This window comes from Passer montanus, unplaced genomic scaffold (assembly GCF_014805655.1).
Source record: "Passer montanus isolate IOZ18808 unplaced genomic scaffold, ASM1480565v1 scaffold47, whole genome shotgun sequence".
NCBI lineage: Eukaryota > Metazoa > Chordata > Aves > Passeriformes > Passeridae > Passer > Passer montanus.
In genome coordinates this window covers 6,438,154-6,457,122 of record NW_024369596.1, presented here as the reverse complement: position 1 = coordinate 6,457,122, position 18,969 = coordinate 6,438,154, and the positions used below count along the sequence as shown (strand labels likewise).

The following is an 18,969-nucleotide window of genomic DNA, read 5'->3' as shown; positions in this document are numbered from 1 at the left end:
TAGGTGAAAAAGATGGGAATCCTGAGTGTAGTAGGTAAGGTATAAAAATAACCAGGTTCTTTCAGGGTGTACTTCATCAATGAGCTCCTGGTAAAGGGTCTGGAGCAATTCCATCCTCAGCTCCTGGTGCTGTAAAAGCCCAAAGGTGTTGGTGTGACACAGCTGCCTGCCAGGAGGTGTGACAGGGACTGACATGCTCTGCAGATGAAAAGGGCTGCCTGAGTGAGATCAAATTTGTTACTAATGACAGAGCTATTAGAACATGGGGTGTCTAATGGCAGAGTTAATTCCTTGTTCTTGTGCTTTTGTCCTTGCAGCTGTGAGGCACTCGCTGCCTCCCTGAGCCTCAGAGCTCCTCTGGGTCACTCTGAGCACACCTGCCTCTGCCCAGGTGTTAAAGAACTTGTTTTGAACATCCAAATCCTGCTCCCAAGTTCCTCAGGCCTCGGAGGAGCCCATCTCCAGCTGTCCCTGGTTGTGGCCAGAGGCACCGGGCGCTTGTTGCTCTATCCCCAAGGGAAGAGCAGCTTCCAGGCTGGGGTTGTTGAGGGAAGAACTCATTTATTTACAGCAGGGCCTCCAAAACTCAGGGATACAGCCTGCCCCAGCCATCCTCTGCTGATGGAGAGGGATGGGCACCTCCACAAAGCAGTGCAGCTGGGACACCTGCCTGAGAGGGAGAAGAGGAGATGCCTCCTGAGCACGAGTGGAAGCAGACCTGGCTTTATCAGACACCTCGTGTCTGTGTGTCTGCAGGTGGGGGGGATCATCCCAGGCCTTGGTCACTTGGTCCCTCAGGGTGCAGAGGATGGAGAACTACAAAAGATGGACATTTCTTTAAGCTCCAAGGTGACAGAAATGCAGAGAGACAGCAGCCTCAGTGAGGTTATTCCTGCAGCCTCAGTGGGGTCACTCCTGCAGCCCCAGTGAAGTCACTCCTGCAGCCCCTCCCCTCTGCAAAGGGCTCAGATGGACTCAGGTTCAGCTCAGACCTGGGGGAGAAGTTAGACCAGGAGTGTGGGCAAGGACACAGCCAGCTCACAGAGCACAGCCCCATTAAATCAGGCTGCAGAGGGCTCTGCAGCAGATGGGGTCATCAAGAGGCACCTGGTTCTTGCCCAGACCAACTCCCCATGCAAAGGCAAGGCCTGGAGCTCACAGGTGGCCAAGGCACCCGTGCTGTGCCTGTGCTGGGGCCTGGGACACGAGGCTCGGGCGCTGGGCAGCAGCAGTAACGCCAGCTCCTCCAGGGAACGCTGCATTACTGTTTAACTCTGGCAGCCCAGCTCTTCACTGCCTCCCCATCCATCCTGCAGCCCATTCCCCTGCCTTCCACATGCCCCGTGCAGATGAGGCCCAGCATTAATGAGCCATTGCATACAGATGAGCTGGCAGCCAGTCTGACCCGCCACAGCCACACATAAAAGCCAAGGAGGGCCTTGGGCTCTCTTCCTTTGATGCAGGAGCTGCTGGACCCAATTCCGTGGGAGTTCCCTGCTCAGGAGGACACGGGCAGCTCCTCTCCATCTCCCTTCTGCACTGGGTGAGACACAAGGTAAGGGGCTATGTTCTACTGTTTTCCCATCATACTTCCCTAGAGACTGTCTCTTCTGTCTCCTTGCACAAATTTGCCATGTCAAGACTACAGCAAGGGAACCAAATAGCATGTGTGGATTCTAGTCTGCCTTGTCACTGGCTCACCTCTCCTTGGGCAGCTCTTTGCCACTTCTGTGCCTTCATTTCTGCTCCCACTAAGCAGCAACTGAGGAGAACACTGCCAAAGAAAATCTCTGCATCTGCTGGAGTCCCCTCAGCCCCCGAGTGCAGCTGATGGCAGCTCAGGCATTGCTCCTCTCTGGGAATGCTGAGTGCATCTCTGACAGTGGCATGGGGCTAGAGGGGCCTTCAGCCTCAGCTCTGGGAAAAACTGGGGTGGGATAAGCTGGTACAAGCTCAGAGCATGTCAGATTTGTGTGGGACCTCCCAGCACTGCTGTTCAGCCCTGTGTTAGCAGCAGCCACCTGGGCTCCAGAGTGACTTCAGTAACTTCAGAGTAACTGAAGGGCTAATTAAGTGTGTGCAAGTGGACAGTTAATGAGCATCAGCTCAGGGCTTCCACAGCCCTACCTGAGCTGGGACGTGTTTCAGTTCCCCAGAAACAACTGCTCAGAGCAAAAGTTCCCCCAGCTCAGCTGCAGGAGATGCTCAGAGCTCTAGGAACAAGGTTCTCTAAACTTCTAAAGTTAAAAAAAGTAACCACCCTTAAATTCTCTTCCATTTTGGGCATGACAATGTGTAGTGCATGGTTCACTTCCTTAATCTCACAGTCAATTGCTTTTCTCAACCCCTATAAACATCAGCAGGGAAAGAGAAAAATCTGCATATATGTTAGTAATAAATTTAAAAATCAGGGCATACCACTTAAGGGTTCACTTGTCAGAAAATGGTAATTAAAAGTGTTCCAGCTGACAGTGCTGCTTTAATGAATTATTAGTAATGTTCTCAGAGAACATTTGATGAAAGACACCATAAGAGCTCTTGCTTAAACAAACCAATTTTCTGCATCATGCAACTTCAGTGCACAAGAGGGGGAAAATCTCCCCTATAGAATTACAAAAATAACCAGGTAATGGTTTGAATGATCATGATGGAACAAGTGGCCATTCATACTCAACCTGTATTTCCTCCACCACAGCCTTTTTCCATAGGTGCTTATCTGAGAGCTGCCACTCTTGAGTTAAACTCTGTCCCAAAAGCCCAAAGAGGTGCAGTGTGAGAGCTTCTCACAGTTCCAGGTGCTCTCCATGCACAGGGCAGTGTCTCTGAGACAGGCACAGAGCCTTTGGCTCCAGGTCCCTGATCACAGCTGGGGCTGCTGGGTCCTCCAGGCTCATCCTGGCAGGGTCTGGGGGAGCTGGACAAGGCACACAGAGCAGGGGGGTGAGGAGCTGGAGCTGGGTGCAGAGGGCATGGAACTCTAGGGATGGGCTCGCTCAGTACCCAAATCAGTTGTCCAGTGGTTCTTTGTGCCTTTTACTGCTTGGCATCTACTGCAGCTCCTGCAGGAGGTCCTTACTTCAGACAGAGCCTAGGCTGGCAAGGAGACACTGAGGGGAGAGTGTGTGGAGAACTGGAAACACAGCCCTGCTTAGTGGCAGTGTTGTATGGAGTGGGGAAGGATGAGGGCAAAGAGCACTAAGGCTTAATCGTGGATTTGTGTTTGGATGTGAAGGAGATGGTGGTGGGAGGTGGGGGAGAGAGACTCCCATGCTTCATTTTCTTGCCATGGGATTCTTGCTGGGTTCCAGCTCCATCCAGATTTGTTGTTTGTCCTTGACAGGAGAAATGTAAGAGTGCAGCTCTGGGAATTCACCTCTCTGGCAGAAGTCCCGTGGACCCACCCCAGCCCTGGTGAGCAGCACATCCTGGGGAACTGTGGGGTTCTTGCAGGGGAGGTGGTGGGAAAGGCCCTTCCTGAGAGGAGTTCAGAGCTCCAGAGGGCTGTTCTGGGTTCAGCAACTCACCTCAGCCCCCTGTGACCAAGGCACATCCCTAAATCTTTGGGTTACACCAGGAATGAGGGCAGTTTGACAGGGGAATGGAACCTCCCCTTCCCAGCCCCAGGAGTGCCCGCTGTGTGTGCCCTGGGCACGCAATCCCAAAGCTGCACCAGCACCACTCGCCCTGCCTGGGCTGCAGCTCAGCCTGCCCACAGAGAAAAGGAGCTTTAGAGCTCAGTTCCAGTGCTCTGGCGGCCCCCCATCAGGAGTCCTGTCCCCAGAGCAGGAGCTGGGAGCAGCACGGGGCCGATGAGGGCTCACCCTCCCTGCTGAGCCTCACTCAGGTAAGGGTTTGTTCCCCTCTTGCTTTGCCCAGTGTGGGGGTTTGAAATAGCTTGGTTTTGGTGAGGAGGAAAGCAGGGCAGGGACAAGGGAACCTGCTTTCTCTGCATGAGAGAGGCAAGGGACTTTAACTCAGCTCAGGTTTAATAAACTCTCCCAGCCACTGCGTGCTGTGGGCAGAGCTGTGCGCAGAGGAACCCAGAACGGGTAACAAGCTGCCAGGTACTGCTCCAAGCCCTTGGAATGCCCATCCCAAAGGGAAAACCAGGCAGTTCTACAAATGAGCACCACAGGGCAGAGCTGCTGTGACCTGAATGGCCACCCTGTCTGTGGAGGTTTGGTAATATTGAGAGAAGTCCGTCTCACTTCCCTTTTTTTGTTTAAATTTGGGGGCTGTGTCTAATCTTGTCACCCTGGGTAAGAGGAGACGCCCTGAAGAGCAGCTCCTTCAGCCCTCAAATTTAAACTGCAGCTCTGGTGCCTCTCTTAAATGAGCTGCCTGGGTTCTTCAAACGTTTGAAGGGGTAAAGTGAGGTGAGAGTAAATCCTTCATGGGCTTTACACCACTTTAGTAGGACTTTGGAAAGCTCAAATAACATCCTGAAGTTTGCTGCATAATTGAATCCTACATGAAGTGGCACAACTGATACAAGATTTTTTAAAGCTCATTAATGGCTGAGGTCAGAGCTTCAGTTTTGGAAGTAATTTAGTCCCAGGTTCAACTTAGGTACTTAACAGAAGCAGAAACTTAAAATAGGAATCTTGGTACCTAGAACTGCTTGTGTAGCTGATCATCCAGGGAAGTTTGAAGCAATTCACTTTGAAATGCCAGTTTCTGAGAACTGAGGGGAATTCTGAGGCACCAGAGTCACTTGAGTCAGTTCCCTCAGGTTGGTGGAATGAATCACCACCACAGAAAATTCCATTGAGATTTAAGCTCCTAAATGAGTGGGAAGGATGTGAGATGCCTGGACAGGTTAAGCTGTTTTTCCCTGGAAATGAAACAGTGGGATATATGTAAAGGGAGCCCAAGAGGTCAACATTGCTCTCACTTTTCTGTCTGGTTCTGTCTGGAACATAAGGACCTCCTGCAGGAACTGCATTAGGTGCTGAAAAACAAGAGGCAGAAAGAGCCACTGGGCACTTGGTGATGGTGTAATTTAAATACAAAGCCTTGCACAGTGTGGGGGCTCATAATAAATCCAAACTTAAGACTTTGAATTGCAAAAGGATCTGCAAATCAGCTTTATATTTGTCCCCCTCCAAAAGCCATTGTATATTCCCTCTGTTTCACTCCTTGCTGAGAATACTGAGATACTAAATTCGCAGAACCTTTTTCCCTTCACAGACAATAAACAGGTATCTGCCAATATAGCAATGGGGCATCTCTTGAGACTCTCCTAAAATCTGTACTCCATTCCAACTCTCAGTACAGCAAACTGATGCTGTTACCAGCCCACAGCTCCACACTCAAAACTTTGCAGTCACTGAATTTATCCACCCAACCCCCTCCTTCCTCTGCCATCTTACCAGCAGATGGGGAAACAGGCACAAAGAGGAGAATATTTGTCTCATAGTACACAAAAAAAGTGGAAAGTTGGGAATTCAGCTCAGCTGTTTGGACTCTGGGGAATGCTTTATCACTTGACTGCACTTCCTAGGTCCTGCAGCCAAAAGCCATTTGATTAGGACAGATCAGTTGGGTTTTGGGTTAAGACAGAATCTGCTCCCTAAGTTTACTCCTTGCTGTGAAATAGCAAGGAATGAATGTACTGAATGCTGGTCTCTGACCTTGGTAATAAGTTGATTTAATTGGATTTGATTTTTCAAATGTAACATCTCAAGTCAGCCATAAACGCTGGAATTAGCATAGCACATCTCGGCACAGGAGAGATTTTCTAGCGGCAGAAGGAGATGAAGTCCGTGCCCAATGAATTTCAAATTACACTGAGGATGAACTCAGCCATATGCATGTCAAACCCAAATTGGGCAGGCTCTGAGTGCAGCAGGCAGCACAGTTATTAATGGCTTACATTTGCTATTAGGAATGCAGAGTAGCTGCTTTGCACCCAGTTTGTTCTGACGTCTCCTCACATCAATGACCCATGTGACGGGTCAATAATTCACTCTGTGCACTCTGCAAGCCAAGAATGTCTTGCAAGTCAATTACACTCATAGAAATAATTAGGAGCACAAAAGTAACTGAAGGATGGGGATAGAAAAAGCCTTGCTGGTGAAATATTGCATATCCCAGGCAAAGCAGAGTGTTTCTGCCTTTAGATCTGCAGCTCGTGCTCCCCAGCACCTTCCAAGGGCACTGAGCATGCCCCTGACAGCAGGAAATGGCCTGAAAAGGGGCAATTTTCAGTGCCAGTATTTCAGGCAATAATCAGGTTCCCGTGTAACTAAAAGCTATTTTCTTTCTGCAGGAGATGTATAAAAAAGTAGGACATTAGGCAAATAGCTGCCTGCTGAGATCTGAGCCTCAAAATTGTTCCTGAAATTTGTTTAGCTTCCATGGCATTAAACTGTAATAAATCCCAGGAACATTTTAACCAATCTGCTGGGCACAAGCAGACTCTAATCCAGATGGACAAAATCTGCTTCATCAGACCCTGTATGAAAGAGCACAAAATGCCTTTACCAGCTCTGGGTTCAGCTGGGAGGTCCTGAAGCCAGGCTTCTCACAGCCTAAGTCTTGGGCTGAGCCTAAAGGCCACAGCAGGGTCTGCAGGCTGTGCTGAGCATCCCTGGAATTAGGGCTGTTATCCACACCGTGGGGAGGCAGCCAGGGAGAGCTGAGGGATGGAAATTGCTGAGGTGAGATTGGAATGGGAGTGGATGTTATTGAAAATCATGGGAATTGGGCCTCAGGAGCCAGGGTCAGGACAAAACCCATCAGTGCCAGTCTGGAGCACTTGTGGTGGGCAGGAATCCTCCCAGTCACTGGTGTCTGGTCTGTGAAGGTGCAGCCTGAACTGGTCCAAGGTGGAGCATCAGCCTGCAGGGGCCAGCCTGAGCAGCCCAGGAGAGCAGGATCAGGAGCAAACAGAGCAGGGAAAATCAACAGGTATGGCTGATGTGCTTCAGTGTCAGCTCAGCTCATCACACAGGCAGACACTTAAAGGAATTCACAGGGCAGGAAACCTGTATTATCCAAAGGAAAAGTGCATTTGCTCTGGAATGCAACAAATCCTTTCTCTTTTGAGCAATTCAGTGGGGTCACCTGGAGGTTCCTTTGCTTTCTGAGGTACAGGTAGAATTAAGAGGTTGCATCTTCCCCCAGATTCTCCCATTCACTGTGGCCCAACTGCAGATATCAGGGAGGGCCTTTGTGCTTCTGAGGCAAAAAGAAAGTTTAAAAGCTGAAGTCCAAAATTTCTATTAATGGAGAGCAAGTCTGGAGTGATGTTCCTTTCAACACATCTGCTGGGAAACTCCTGAGTGAGAGGTGAGACACATTCAGAGGAACCTAGCACATGACCATGAAGCGCAGGGTCTGTTACTACTCCTGTCTGAGAGAGACTGATCCTACATACAGAAATTCAGGAAACAAGGACAACTTGACTGCAAAACAAAGCCAAATCCAAGCAACAGCAGAGCCAGGAACAGACAGAACAGTAGCAGGAGAACTAAGAGTAGAAAAGCCCTCTGTAAACGATGTATTTGTGGGATTTACTATGAAAGTACTGTTATTTAAAGAAGGGGATATGAGGTGCTAAGTCATGAGCACAGAACTCGGGCTGCAGTGCAGCCTTTAATCCCTGGCAGGTGAGACAGGCAGAGCTGGGAAATGCTTCATACACAGTGCAGTGATGTAAATGATCCAAGGGAAGAGTTCCACACACACTTTGATCTTGAGAGAAAGCCTGCCTCACTTCGTTCTGTGTTTACATGAAGAAAGAGATAAAATGTGAAAGAGCTGCCTTCTGTGGGAAACAAATCGCAATAAATTCTATTTATAGCACAGCAATTCTCCTGAAAGGTTCAGAATCCCTGACAGCTTGCCCAGGGATCACTGCAGTTACTACTGAAGAACTGTAGTACTCTAACAGGGCAGGGCAGAGGGTGCTGGGCAGTAAAACAACACCTGGTGAAACCCCAGCCTCAGCCTTAAAATAGCCTCACACTTGCATGTAAAGTAGAGAAATTATTCTTATTTCCTTTGCAGACAGGGACCAGGAGTTAGAGAGAGATGGAAACGTCTGAGCACACAGAGTCAGGGCCCCAGCTCAGCAACTGCTGTTTCCAGGCCAGTGAATCCTCACGTGAACCATCTCAGGGGGCTGGGCAGTGCAGCTCCCATCCCATCCCATCCCATCCCATCCCATCCCATCCCATCCCATCCCATCCCGCTGTACATCTGCAAGTCTTTGCTCTCCAGTTCTGCTGTCTGGAAAGTGCTCAGGGGCTGCCATTCCCAATGGAAACCTGGCAAAGCAGGGTGTGAGTCTGGCTTACCCAGACCGGTGTGAGAGGCCTCTGTGCTCTGCTTGGGTTGCTGGCACCCAGCCAGCACAGCACAGGGCGGGTTTAGAAACCAAAGTCACCTTGGCAAGCACCAAAGGCTGGGCTGCTGAAATTACAGCCTCAGGTGAGGACAGTGCTCTGCACATTCCGGGAAAACATTCCCTGGCTGACTGGGGTTTTCCCTGGTGCTGTAAGCAGGGATGGCAGCAGAGCAGTGACCCCCGGGTGGCACTCACACCAGGGCTACCAGCAGCAGTTTTTGTATCCCAAAACCACAGAGCAGCCCTTCCTGCTGCAGTCCCACACGGGACAGGGGTTTCTTTGCCTTTCCCTTAGCTTCCTCAGCTCCCACAGGGAGCATCCCACCAAACGCTGCCCTAAGGGTGCAGTGTGGCTGTGGCAGGGCCAGCCAGGTCGTGGGTGTGTTCTGAGCACCCCTTCCCATGTCTCTGCTCCAGAGCTGGGACTGCTCTCTGAGCTACTGTGGGGAGATTTTCTGTCACTCAGCGTTTGCTGTCTTGTCTCTGTCCTTGTGCAGAGCCCAGACAGAGGAGCTGCAATGCTCCTCCTGTGTCCTGAGTGAGCAGAACCCTTTCCCAACCCACTGAGGTGACCAGTGCTGAGTTCTCTGCCCCCACCCCAGAGCTGGGGCCTGTCTGGAGCAGTACCACAGCAGAATCAGCTTAAATCCACCGGCACTTTGGGTGGAAAGCCTGGACAGGGGCAGAGCTTCCATCTGCCAGGCTGTGCTGGTGCTGAGGGACCTGACAGCAGAGCAGGGTTAGACCTGTCCGTGCTCACAGGTGCTTCTGCCTTGGCAAAGCCTGTGCCCTGCTGTGTCCCCAAGCCCAGAACCAGCTGCCAGCCGGTGACTGCTACCTGACATTGCCAGCCTGGAGAAACACCCCAGGAGTTAATGATTCAACCCCTTAAATGCCTCAGCAAAGAACACCAGCATGGGCAATGTGCAGAACTGGCTCACATGACTCTGCCCCTTTTCCCTGTGGCTTTTTGGTGTGATTATGCAGCATTTGCCTTCCAGCCTTGCTGCTGAGGGTTCACTGCATTCAGATCAATCCCACATGTCCAGGTGAGAGCCCATTTCCATCTGCCCTTCTCACACATTCACAGGGCAGTGCCTTTGTCTGGCAACACAGAGCAGAAGCAGCCACACAAAACCTGCCTTTCTCCATTAAACATTTCAGCTAAAAGCAAAAGGGCTTTATGTTCAAGGCTCCTCAGCCCATCAAAATCAATTGTTCTTAAAGTAGAACAGAAATCTAGTGCAGCACTGGGGGCAAGTTAAATCCCTATTTTTTCTTCTCATGCAACCACAACATGTCACACACAACTCTACTGCAATGAGAATTATTTGCGGAGATTTTTTTGCCAAATTAAAAATCCCCAAAGATAGAATTTGCTTGAGAAATTATTTCTCCTAGACAGCAATTTCCTACTAAAACCTGAATATTTTCAGTGGAAACATATTTGTCTGAAAATAGAAATGAGTTCTGCTGAGAAATCCTGCTGGAAAGAGAGCTCAGCTCCCAGTCCTCTGGAGCAGAGGCAACATCCCAGCGTGGCTGCACCTGAGCTGGTGCCTGGGGATTCCCTGTCCCAGCAGAAGGTGCAGCTGAGGTTCAGGCCAGCCATGGAATCAACCTGGCACTGCAAAAATATCCAGTCGTGATGTTTTCCCTGGTGCCTGTGAAGGGATTCTTGCTGAATGCTGGCAGATGGCTTTGTGCAGCCAGAGGTGCTTCCAAGGGCCAGGACAGGAGGAAATGCTGCTCCTGCTCCTCCACCAAACCCTCCCAGGTTTGTGTATGGGATGTGCCCTTTGCTCTCAGTCTGCTGGAGCCTTTAACTCTCCCCCAGCAAATGCAGCCCTGGATTAATTTCTGTGCAGCACTAATTACAGTATTATTAATTGCTAACAATGACAGTAATGTCTTTATTGCTGTAAATCCTTTATTTATACATCTGAGGTAAATATTTTAACCTTTGAGGACCCCAAATGCTCCTAAGCTTTCAGAAAACAAGATTTGCTTGAGTCCCCAGTGCTGCAGTGCCTGTTCTTTCATTTATTCACTGGCCTGTGTTCCCATGAGGGAATTATTTCTTCCCCTCAGATCTTGGGGGGGTGAACTGCAGCCCCTCCTTTCAAACCACGTGTACAGGGCGCAGCATTCCTGGGTGGAATTAGTGACTGTTTGTTATCACAGAAATATGATGGAAGTGGCTCCAAGGGGCACCCAAGTCATGCTGGGGCTGCTCAGCAGCAGCACATCAGCACCAAGCCCTACAAAACAGGCAGGAAGCAGCAGGAGAAGATCTCATGTAAGGCAGAGGGGCAGAACGCCCCTGGCAGGGCAGGGCAGGGCAGGGCAGCACTTCTGAGGTGACTGAGTCCCTTGAGCAACCAACAGCTCCTGTGGGGTCCCTACATCCCACAGATGTCAGAGCTGCTCCTGAAAGTCAGGACATGAGGAGAGGAAGGGAGGGGACAGTACACATCCAGGTTATGGCCCTGCTGGCCTGGGCTGGCCAGTCCTGCTTGGTGCAGGTCTGAGGCAGGAGGATGAGGCCTCTCCCTTCTCCCATCTAAGGGGGACAGTTTGGCACTTCAGGGGTTTCTTCGCTGGGTGCTCACACAGAGCTGTGTGCTCCACAGAAATCTGGCTGGGACACACCTCTTCCAAGGATATTCCATTTCCCCAGGGGATATTATGGACTATGCCCAGCCCTCAGGCAGGTGTCCCTCTGCCTGTCCTGATGGAAAAGGGCAGCTCGGAGAGCTCACAGTAATTCTGTTTAGCAGGAGAGAGGGCAAGGCAGGGGATAAGATCCTTTGGGGTATCCACTTGAAATTCCACTTGGGCTTTAGGCAAACACAGTCACTTGGGCTGGAGCTGTGACAAGACTCCAGCTTAGCTCTGAGCCGGATGGAAGGATCACATTTCCCACATGGAGCTGGCAATTCAGGTGACACTCTGAGGCACAGCCACAGTGCTCAGCGCTCCAAGCTGCTGCCAAGGATAAATATTCCATGGTGGCATTGCCAGGGCCAAGAAGGAACTGTGCCAGTGCCAGCAGGTCTGGTCCCTTGGCAGATGTGTCCCTCAGGATGCTCAGAGGATGGTTCAAATCAGGTTCTCTACAGACAGACCCCAAGGCCAACTGGCTGCTGCAGGGACCTTAGATTTTCTTTCACTCTCAATTGACTCAGCTCTCTTTGACAGTCCTTGATTCTGATTTTGATATAAGCAACAAGACAGAATGGTGAAATTGCTATCCCCTTCCTACAGGCCCATTCCTACTATCCCATCCCATCCCACAGGCCATTCCTGCCCTCTGTCCCATCCAGGCCCATTCCTGCTCTGCCCAGGGCAGCTGGCAAAGGGCAGAGGAGCTCTGCTCCCCAAAGGGCTCAGCAGTGAAGCAGCCAGAAGATAATACACCATGAGAGTAAGCGTTAGAGCATGCTATTCTAATAAAAACGGATTTGATAAGGTATTAGGAATTGGATATTTCACGTACTTTGTTCAGAGAAAGTTCAACAAAAAGAAAAACACAGAAAGGACTGAAAGAAGATCTGAATTTTGCAAAGAACTGAACAGGACTGAAAAAAAATAATCCTTTAACTCTGTATCCCCTTTCTTCTACCTAAGCTGCTTAGAACTTCCTCTGAATCCCTAACAAAGATGTGTTTCCAGGCAGGCTGCGGGCTCCGAGCTGCTCTGTCTCCCCCTAATGATCCCCTGGTGCCAGCTGGGCTCCCTCACCCTCTGCTGCCAGGGAGGGAAGGAGTCTGGAGCCACAGACACCAACCTGCAGGGACAGAGCAGGAGATGGAACCTTGCTCTTATCAGGCCCCCATCAAACATTCAACACGTTTTCCTTCCTCCCCACTCTGATCTCCTCAAGGGCTGCACGTGGCTGGGATTAAAGCCAATTCCCTGGACTAAAACTTACCCAATGTCGTTATCCCCCACATCCATACTTTTCAAAACAGTGCAGCTGAAAGGAAGTAAGAGCAAAGAGAAGCACTCAGTAACATTCCTGAGGCAGCAGAGGAGCTCCAGCTGCTCAGGACCTGCAAGGATTGCTGTCACCCACCTGCAGGCTGCAGAGGGCAGGCAGGAATACAGGTAACAGCTCTCAGATATTTGGGTGGAGGCACTGCTGGAGTGCTGGGAAAGATGAGAATGGAAACATGGAAGTTTTTCCTTCCTCTGGTGATCCCTGGGAAATGTGAGACTGGGCCAGGGAAGTGGGACCTCCTTGTTTTCACAGCTAACCTTGACAGGTCGTGTTTATTCATGGCGTTTTTATTGGTGAATGTCCCCTGTGCAGGAACTGGAGCAGTGCACCCTCTGTAAATTCTCCATGCCTGGGGACAGCAGCATTCCCCAGGTCCCACAACGCAGAATTCCACACTCCACACACACAGCAGTGCCCTGTTTATTTGGGCCCAACAGGAAACATACCTGGTAAACATTAGCTAGGATGTAGTCAGGCACCTTTGCTGATTTGAATTAAAAGACTTTTAATTGCTGTATTATATAACTTTATATAATCTTCTCCAGACAGTCAGTGATATGCTCACAGCATGCTTATCCAGGAGGGAATTTTTCTCCTGCTGAAGCAAATCAACACATTTCAGCTGTGTGTGGGGGCAAAGGATTTGTTGAAAGGAGAATTCCTTTGTCAACCTGCCTGAAGAGAGGTGTAATTCTTCTGCCTCTTTGATCTGCTCCAGGGTAGCTTAAGCAGGGCTTGTAAAGGAGCCTCAGAAGGGGCCATGGATAATTTAAAGAGGCAGGAGAAGAATGGTGGAGCTGGGGACCTGCATTCAAGGATCCAGGGTGAGCATCTTGTTCTCAGCTCTTCTGTGGTTGTTATCTGTTCAGCTGCATGTCCAGATCCTCACCCACATTCCAGCAGGTTTCCAGTGAGGCTGGATCAGAACTGTGACAGTAATTTGTCATGATTCTGCTGTGAGGACATGGGCAGATTAGAAACCAGAATTCCTGCAGATTTCTCCCCTTCACACCTATTCCCTGAGGTCAGGAGCCCCTCTGTGCCTAAGGAGTCCACGTGCAGCTCACGATGTACAAGGTGAGGCATCCCAAAATTTCACCCTGCCATTCTGGTAAAGTCAATGTTCACATTCCTGCAGAAAAGGACAAAATGAAAACAAGGAGCAGCTGAAGTTGGGTCCTTTTGCACAATAAGTGTAAACACTGGAAAATTTCTTGCAATAATCTGTTGCACAGGAATATTTTATTTCTGCTCAAACTATGCATTAACATGGACATATTAAAAATGCATCAGGAAAATAAAACTTGAGAATTGCTCAGGAAAGTGTGACCTCATTCCCCTTGCCTTGAATACAGGCTTAAAGTTTAACCTCTGTCAGCTCCATATGCAACCAATAAATTCAACAGCAAAAGGGTGAAAAGGTACAGTACAAAGTGACCTTCACTTTTTTCTTTTATTGAGCAGGGGAGGAAGGTGATTCAGTACAAGTGCAGAAAGAAGGCAGCTGTAAGAGACAAAGAAATGAGTTTATTCTTAGGCCTGCTGATACTAACAAGGACATTAAATAATAGAATTACTTCTGGCTTTACAAAATGCAATTAATTTGTACTTAGACTCTGTCCTTGATAATTTAATATTTTCTCCTTGCTACTCATTGACACCTGTGAAGGTGTTTTCTGGTGCCTGTAACTGGGTCCGATGGGAGGATTTCTGCTCTAGCCAGCTGAGGCATCAGGCAGCTTCTCTAAATTAATTTTACAGGACCTTGCCAAACAGCAATCATTGACTTCCTAAAGCTGTTGTGGTGGCAAGGGGACCCTCCGAGGGGGCACTCTGTGCTCCCTGTGTCAGCTGTACAACTGGCACACACTTCCCCAGAGTATAAATGAGACAAATTTCACAAGAAACTCCCACCAGTGTCTAACGGCTCACTTGGGACTGTCCTCATTTTGGATATATGAAATTAGAGTTTAGGAGAGGTAAACAGCTCTTGTCACAAATACTTAAGCACATGAAATCAAGCAAAACTTGGACAGTCCACTTGCCACCAATTTGAGCCCAAGCATTTTGTGCTGACCAAAGGAAGCCTGGGTGGGCTGGTGATAGGAGGCAGGGCTTGAGATAAGGTGTAGCATCTTTAGCTTGCTCTAAAAAAGTCATCCCTATGGCTTGTTTTACTGTCCCTTACTATTTTGAAGGTAAAGTAACAACAGAAACACAAAGCTCTCAACATCTCCTCATTCCAGGTGCGCTCACAGGTTTTTTTCCCAAAGGAAGCATCCCCTGGCAGCTGAGGAACCCCAAACCCTCACTGTGTGTGGCTGGGGATTCTCCTCCTCAGAGACCCGGCAGGCTCAGAACAACCCTGTGTGAGTCAGCACTGGGAATATTTTCCTCTCAAGTTCTTTCTTTGTTTGGAAGCTGCAGCATTTTGCCGCAGGACCCATGATCACAGCGCACAGCTCATTCAGGCACTCAAGAAGGATTTTGTTCAACAAAAGCTAAATAAAAAGGCACACATGGGTCCAGGGCAGGCTCACTGTGCACTAATCCAACATCCTCTCTGGCAAACAAACACATTTTATGCTTCAAGGGTGATAAACTCAGAAATCAATTATTTCTAAGAACACTCCTAAGTTTTGGGTCAAAATCAGGCCCTAGGATGGCCCAGGAACATCCCAGGCAGTGTCTGACTCTGCAGTGCATCAGCTTCTCCCCACACCTGTGTGTCTGAGGAACTCCAAGACTGGAATGTTTCAGATGTAGGGTAATCCAAATTCCAGTCTGAACACATCTGTAGCATTTTCTCCATCAATGATTCTTATTTCCTCTTGTTAACATGGTTGGCCATATGGGACAAAATAAGAGGGACAGAGAAATACACTTTCCTTTAAAGGATCAGGTTCAGAAATCCATTCTTAGTCTTAGCATCACATTTGTGGTGAGTAAACACCCAAATTCTCCTGCTGGAGTTTCATATTTTCTTTTGTTCTCACTTAATAATCCTATTTGAGATGCTTGTGTGATTCCAGGGTCTGCATTTCACACCTCCAAACCCATCTCTAACCATGCTAAAAATAACTGTGTGTCTGGCTTAATTATGCTTTCTGCATCTGCTCCCCTTTGTCCCTAAATTTCCTATCCACATTTCATCCAGGATCTCCTAATGTCAAGATACACACAAAACTGCATCAACAGACCGGGAATCATCTCCTAAAAGGCAGAAAGGTCTCCAAACCCAGCAGTTTTCCCCACACATGCCCACGACGGAGTTATTGCTGCTCCAGGCTTCACTTACACAACTGAGCACAGGACAATATTAACACTTGACTGACTCGGAGTTTATTGAGCAAGCCTAAATGATTGGTTTTTGCTGGAATGCTCCTTAGGCAAGGAACTCTTGAGTTTCCTCACCAGCTGACTGGAACTCTTCCCCACCAACTGCGGGAAAATATTCAAATTATATAGCTTTGTCCTAATCCAGCATCTTGAGCCTGGGTCAGAGTTTCCCCTGGCCTGCAGGTAGAGGTTAAGCTGCCCTGGTTGTTGTTTCTCGCCCTGCAGAGCCCTGTCAGCAGCGGGGATGTTCAGCTACCTCCGGGAGCGCTTCTCCAGCCACCTGCGGGAGCGCAGCCGGCGCCGGGCCAGGCTCGTCTCCAAGGATGGGAGGTGCAACATCGAATTTGGCAACGTGGAACAGTCCAGGTTTGTCTTCCTCATCGACATATGGACAACCATCCTGGACCTCAGGTGGAGGTACAAGATGACCATCTTCATCTCGGCCTTCCTGGGCAGCTGGTTCCTGTTTGGGCTGCTCTGGTACGTCGTGGCCTACATCCACAAAGACCTGCCCGAGTTCAACCCCTCCATCAACCACACCCCCTGCGTGGAGAACATCAATGGCCTCACCTCAGCCTTCCTCTTCTCCCTGGAGACCCAGGTGACCATCGGGTACGGCTTCAGGTGTGTCACAGAGCAATGTGCCACTGCCATCTTCCTGCTCATCTTCCAGTCCATCCTGGGTGTCATCATCAACTCCTTCATGTGTGGGGCCATCCTGGCCAAGATCTCCAGGTCCAAAAACCGGGCCAAGACCATCACGTTCAGCAAGAACGCTGTCATCAGCAAGCGTGGGGGGAAGCTCTGCCTCCTGATCCGCGTGGCCAACCTCCGCAAGAGCCTGCTGATCGGGAGCCACATCTACGGGAAGCTGCTGAAGACCACCATCACCCCCGAGGGGGAGACCATCATCCTGGACCAGGTCAACATCGAATTTGTAGTGGATGCTGGCAACGAGAATCTCTTCTTCATCTCGCCCCTCACCATTTACCACATCATAGACAAGAACAGCCCCTTCTTCCACATGGCTGCAGAAACCCTCCTGCAGCAGGACTTTGAGCTGGTGGTGTTTTTGGATGGCACCGTGGAGGCCACCAGTGCCACCTGCCAGGTGAGGACGTCCTACATCCCCGAGGAGGTGCTCTGGGGGTACCGCTTCGCTCCCATCGTGTCCAAGACCAAAGAAGGGAAATACAGAGTGGACTTCCAGAACTTCAGCAAGACAGTGGCCGTGGAGACTCCCCACTGTGCCTTCTGTCTCTACAATGAGAAGGAAGCCAAAGCCAAAGAGAAGAAAGGTTATGACAATCCTGGCTTTGTCTTGTCTGAAGTCAATGAAACCAGTGACACAAAAATGTAGTGCCAGCTACTCGTGGGGCTGAGTTTTCAGAGAGAATTCAGTCTTGAGAGGATTAACAAATAATCAGTAAAACAAAACAGAAAGACAGGTTTGGGTTTGCTCTAACCCAGCATTTGTTTTCTCAAAAACCTCCAATCAAAGAGGAACAGCATACCAGTTATCACTATTTAACTACATTATATATATTTAATAGAATTTATATTTTTATATCCGTGGGACATTTAATAAAGCTGCTATGTTGGAATGTCCAACTCACTGAAGTTTTCAGGGGCACGCAAAGGTGTTAAAAAGCCTGAAAAGATGGAAAGAAATTTTAGGACATTAAAGATACACAGCTGCTGGAAGGAGAATGTGAAAAGTCAAGATAGAAGGCAAAGCTAAAGAAACCTAAAGGGCTTAGGAGCCAAAACCTAAAAAAAATTTCTGGTTGTCAAAGCCCTCTATGAAAACAGAGACTCTGGCTCTGGAACTTGAGCACCTTTGAATGTTCTGAAACAATTCTGTCTCTCTTTCTTTGGGGCTGGTACAGCTGCAGGACAGAGCAGTATGGGATGGGACAAGCCTAGGAAACAGAGAAGACAGAGCTTGGGCCAAGCTGCTGCATCTCCAACTCCAAAATGTGACTTCTCCCCTCTGAAAGCCTTTGACTCCTTTCAGGGAAAAAGAGCCAAATGCAAATGACAACTGAAAAACCAAGGAGAAGCAGAGACCCGCTCTGGGACAAAAGGAATTTTGCAGCTTATTCCCAGCTATCCCAGCCTTCAGCTGCTCTTCACTGCCCCAGCAGCTGCCTGGATGGGGAATAGAGAATAGTTGTTTGAAGACAACTCTCCAGAAAGGTGGGGAGATGGAGAACACATTCATTCCTTCACACCTGGCAGAAAGCACTCCACTGGAGAAGAGAGGAAGTTCCCAGATCTAGTTGTATACTTCCAAAAAAATCCCCAATACAAACAGATTATCTTCTTCTTTGAAGCACAAAGGTCTCGTTCAAACAAAAAGCCCAGGAGCCTCCTACCAACATTTAGCTTCAGATTTGGCTCCAAACTGTTCATCTCCCCATAGCCAAATGTGCATCCCTACAGGAAACAACTCCTGCTCAGTGGGAGCTGAGTAGTGCTAAGGATTTTCTGGGGGTGATTTTTGACATAAATGCAATAAGAAGCTTCAATACCTTTTTAGTGAATTTCTACTTCCTCACAGTCAGGTTTTTTTCTCCCCAATTCATTCTGTTACTGAGAGTCCTAGTGGCAGACCAAAGAGTTTTTGGGAGCTCTTCCTGGTGATGTAACTCAACTCATCAATTTTCAATGCTGTGGTAAAATGGAAATAGTGTTAAAAGCTGGTGGACTAAGTGGTTTTAAAGAAGGGGAGAATTCAGCAGGTCAGATGATGACAAGAGAAAGTTGTGCTGGAGATGAGCACAGTGTGAGCATGGAAATCAAACTCTGGGAGCCAGGAGTGTTCAGATCCTAGTCCCAGAGCAGTGTGAGCTCCTCTCTTGGGTCAGAACAAATCACTCTACTCTGTATCTCTGATTGCCATCAGTAACACTGGACAAAAACACTGACATTGTACAGAGAGCAATGGTATGAACAGTTATGTCACTAAAGCACTTTAAAAGCCAATTCTCAGCTGTGTCAATCTTTCCTCAGTGCACCACTGTCACACCCTTCTCCACTCTGGATGGAAAGGTCAGCACACAAAGTTCTGCTCTCATCACACATCAGAGCCACCAAAAGTGGCTGCACCAGAACTGTGAATAGAAAAGCAGGAGTGAGACCTTTGAGGTAACTCACAGATACTGCCTGAGATTTTCATTGTGCTGGATTGCAACTTTGCAAACCAACAGTGTAAAAACTACTTTGCAGTCCCAATCACCACAGCACCTTAGTGCCCTTCATATAATCAGCT

General features: G+C 48.9%; 1 protein-coding gene across 5 annotated transcripts; it reads left to right on the top strand.

Annotated features, from left to right (window-relative positions):
* Nucleotides 1-1,329: 1,329 nt before the first annotated feature.
* KCNJ1 (potassium inwardly rectifying channel subfamily J member 1) lies at nucleotides 1,330-18,683 on the top strand. 5 transcript variants are annotated; one of them, XM_039722120.1, is made up of 4 exons: nucleotides 1,409-1,555; nucleotides 3,341-3,411; nucleotides 6,809-6,912; nucleotides 15,921-18,683. In XM_039722120.1, the coding sequence occupies exon 4, from the start codon at nucleotides 15,940-15,942 to the stop codon at nucleotides 17,053-17,055; it is 1,116 nt and encodes a 371-aa protein (XP_039578054.1). In that variant the 5' UTR covers nucleotides 1,409-1,555; nucleotides 3,341-3,411; nucleotides 6,809-6,912; nucleotides 15,921-15,939; the 3' UTR covers nucleotides 17,056-18,683. The 5 variants fall into 5 exon arrangements, 4 of the variants coding, with proteins under 4 accessions (XP_039578054.1, XP_039578053.1, XP_039578052.1 ...); XR_005628992.1 differs by lacking the exons at nucleotides 6,809-6,912; nucleotides 15,921-18,683 and adding an exon at nucleotides 15,514-15,905 and having other exon boundaries at nucleotides 1,330-1,555; XM_039722119.1 differs by lacking the exon at nucleotides 6,809-6,912.
* Nucleotides 18,684-18,969: the final 286 nt, after the last annotated feature.